At 36.8% G+C, this 2,001-nt stretch overlaps 1 protein-coding gene across 1 annotated transcript in view; it reads right to left on the bottom strand.

Annotated features, from left to right (window-relative positions):
* LOC106102150 (CD109 antigen) overlaps positions 1-2,001 on the bottom strand; it is a 21,234-nt gene that overhangs the window by 13,224 nt on the left and 6,009 nt on the right. Inside the window, exons 7-9 of the mRNA XM_013281560.1 lie at positions 1,807-1,976; positions 1,334-1,486; positions 287-526 (exon numbers count right to left, since the gene is read on the bottom strand). Coding sequence (XP_013137014.1) covers positions 287-526; positions 1,334-1,486; positions 1,807-1,976 — 563 coding nt within the window. The remainder of the gene's footprint in view (positions 1-286; positions 527-1,333; positions 1,487-1,806; positions 1,977-2,001) is intronic.

The following is a 2,001-nucleotide window of genomic DNA, read 5'->3' as shown; positions in this document are numbered from 1 at the left end:
TAACTTATGTTACTGACAACGTAGCTTTTTAATGGTGAATTGTTTTTTAAATCAGCCCAGTAGTTTTTGAGTTGTTTCAATACATACAAAAATACAAATCTTTCCTCGTCATATATTAGTATAGATATGCTATTAATGACGAAAGCATAAAATTTTTGTCTATGTCACTTAGTAATAACATAGCTTTCTAATATGAAAGGTTTTTTTTAAAATCGGTCCAATAGTTTTTATTTTTATTCGTTACATGCAAAAAGACATATTTCCTCTTTATACTATTAGTAACATAAAAAAAAACACTTACATAAATATCAAAAGGCATAGCGGGTTTGAAGACTTGCAGTGATCCTCCTAGGAAGGTAACCGCTAAGGAGGAGTTGAATATCCTCGCGATGCTGTACCCCTCGATGACGTCATCGAGGAAGGGGTCCCCCACCGACGCCGTGATGATGACCTCCACACCCTCCAGTGTGGGCACTAATTGTGCTAACTCTGACATCGGGTATTTGAAGTCATATGTCCCGTTGAACTGTTCAAAAATAAAATGTATTAATAATTTTTATTTTATTATCAAAGTTTACTTGAGGTTGGAAAAATAAATCTCTAAGAACATTTTACATTTTAAGACTGATTTCACATTTACATCCTTTTTGTTCTACAAAAATGTTGATGTTACCAAACACACATTAAAATACCTCAATTTTCTCAATTTATTTTATGTAAAACAATATTGACTAAGTTATAGAAGACTAGCGATAGCCCGCGACTTTATCATCGTGAAATAATTAAAAAACCTTTAGCCTATATGTTCTACATCTGTGGTTAATTTCATTGAGATTCATTGAGCAGTTCTGAAGATACGTAGAACAAACATCCATCCATCTAAACTTTAACATTTATATTAGTACGAGCTGTTGCCCGCGACTTCGTTCGCTTGGTATTAGAAAACATACAAACTACCTACTATAAATTACAAAAAGCTACGTATCCCTCGGGAACCGGACATTTCTCGGGAATGAAGCTTATCCCATGTGTACTCCAGACTTTGTTTTATGTGCAAAATTTCAATAAGATATGTTGAACCGTTGCAGAATGATCGAGAAAACATTAAAAAATTAAATTAATGAATCCCACGGGAACCGTAACTATTCCAGGGATAAAAAGTAGCCTATGTGTTCTTCCAGACTATGCTCTAAACCTGTGCCAATTTTCATGGAGATCCGTTCAGCGGTTTAGGCTACAAACGCTAACAAACATCCATCCATCCATCCATATAAACTGTCGCATTTATATTAGTATAAGAATTAGGATAGATTAAATTAAACTGGTTACTTACAAATCTGAGATAAGGTAAGCGCGTGTTGTAGGGGTCATTGTAGTAGCTGCTATAGGAGGAGGTGGAATAGGTGTTGTAGTTAGGGTTGTCCCCGCCCTGCACCGCCACCTGCACCGGGTCCGGCTTCGGCATCCAGAACGGGAATTTTTCATCCTAACATCACAATTTAAATGTAGACAGTAGAAAAGTCAGAATTAATGTAATGAAAACTACATTTAACGCGATAAAAGCAAACGGTAATCCAGTACACGTTTTGTTAATTGATAACTCTAGCATTATAGCAGTGAGTTATGCAAACGAAAGAATAGTAAAAAAAGAAATTAGCTTATTAGTAACCGATTTCGTTTCGAACATATACATTTATAACCTACGTTTTATTGGTTTTTGTCAGGCGTCTCATTTTAAAATGGTCAAAAAATTGTATCTTTTGAAGTGAAACATATCCAGTTTCCCCGACTATACAATTGACTTACAAAGTTGAAGATCCTGGTGTAGACCTTCTGCGGGTCGTACCACCAGTCGGGCTGGTCCAGCTGGTTGGGCTGTCCGGGCAGGTGCTGCACGTCGGTGGGCCCGTGCCGCTCGTCCGTGTACTCGTATTGGTACGTTTCGTTGTACAAGTACGGGTTCAAGTTTTGACGCACTAAAAATAAGGTACATATGATTAA

This window comes from Papilio polytes, unplaced genomic scaffold, assembly GCF_000836215.1.
Source record: "Papilio polytes unplaced genomic scaffold, Ppol_1.0 DF823923.1, whole genome shotgun sequence".
Classification (NCBI taxonomy): Eukaryota; Metazoa; Arthropoda; class Insecta; order Lepidoptera; family Papilionidae; genus Papilio; species Papilio polytes.
The sequence above is the reverse complement of the archived record's forward strand: the minus strand, read 5'-3'. Positions and strand labels throughout refer to the sequence as shown.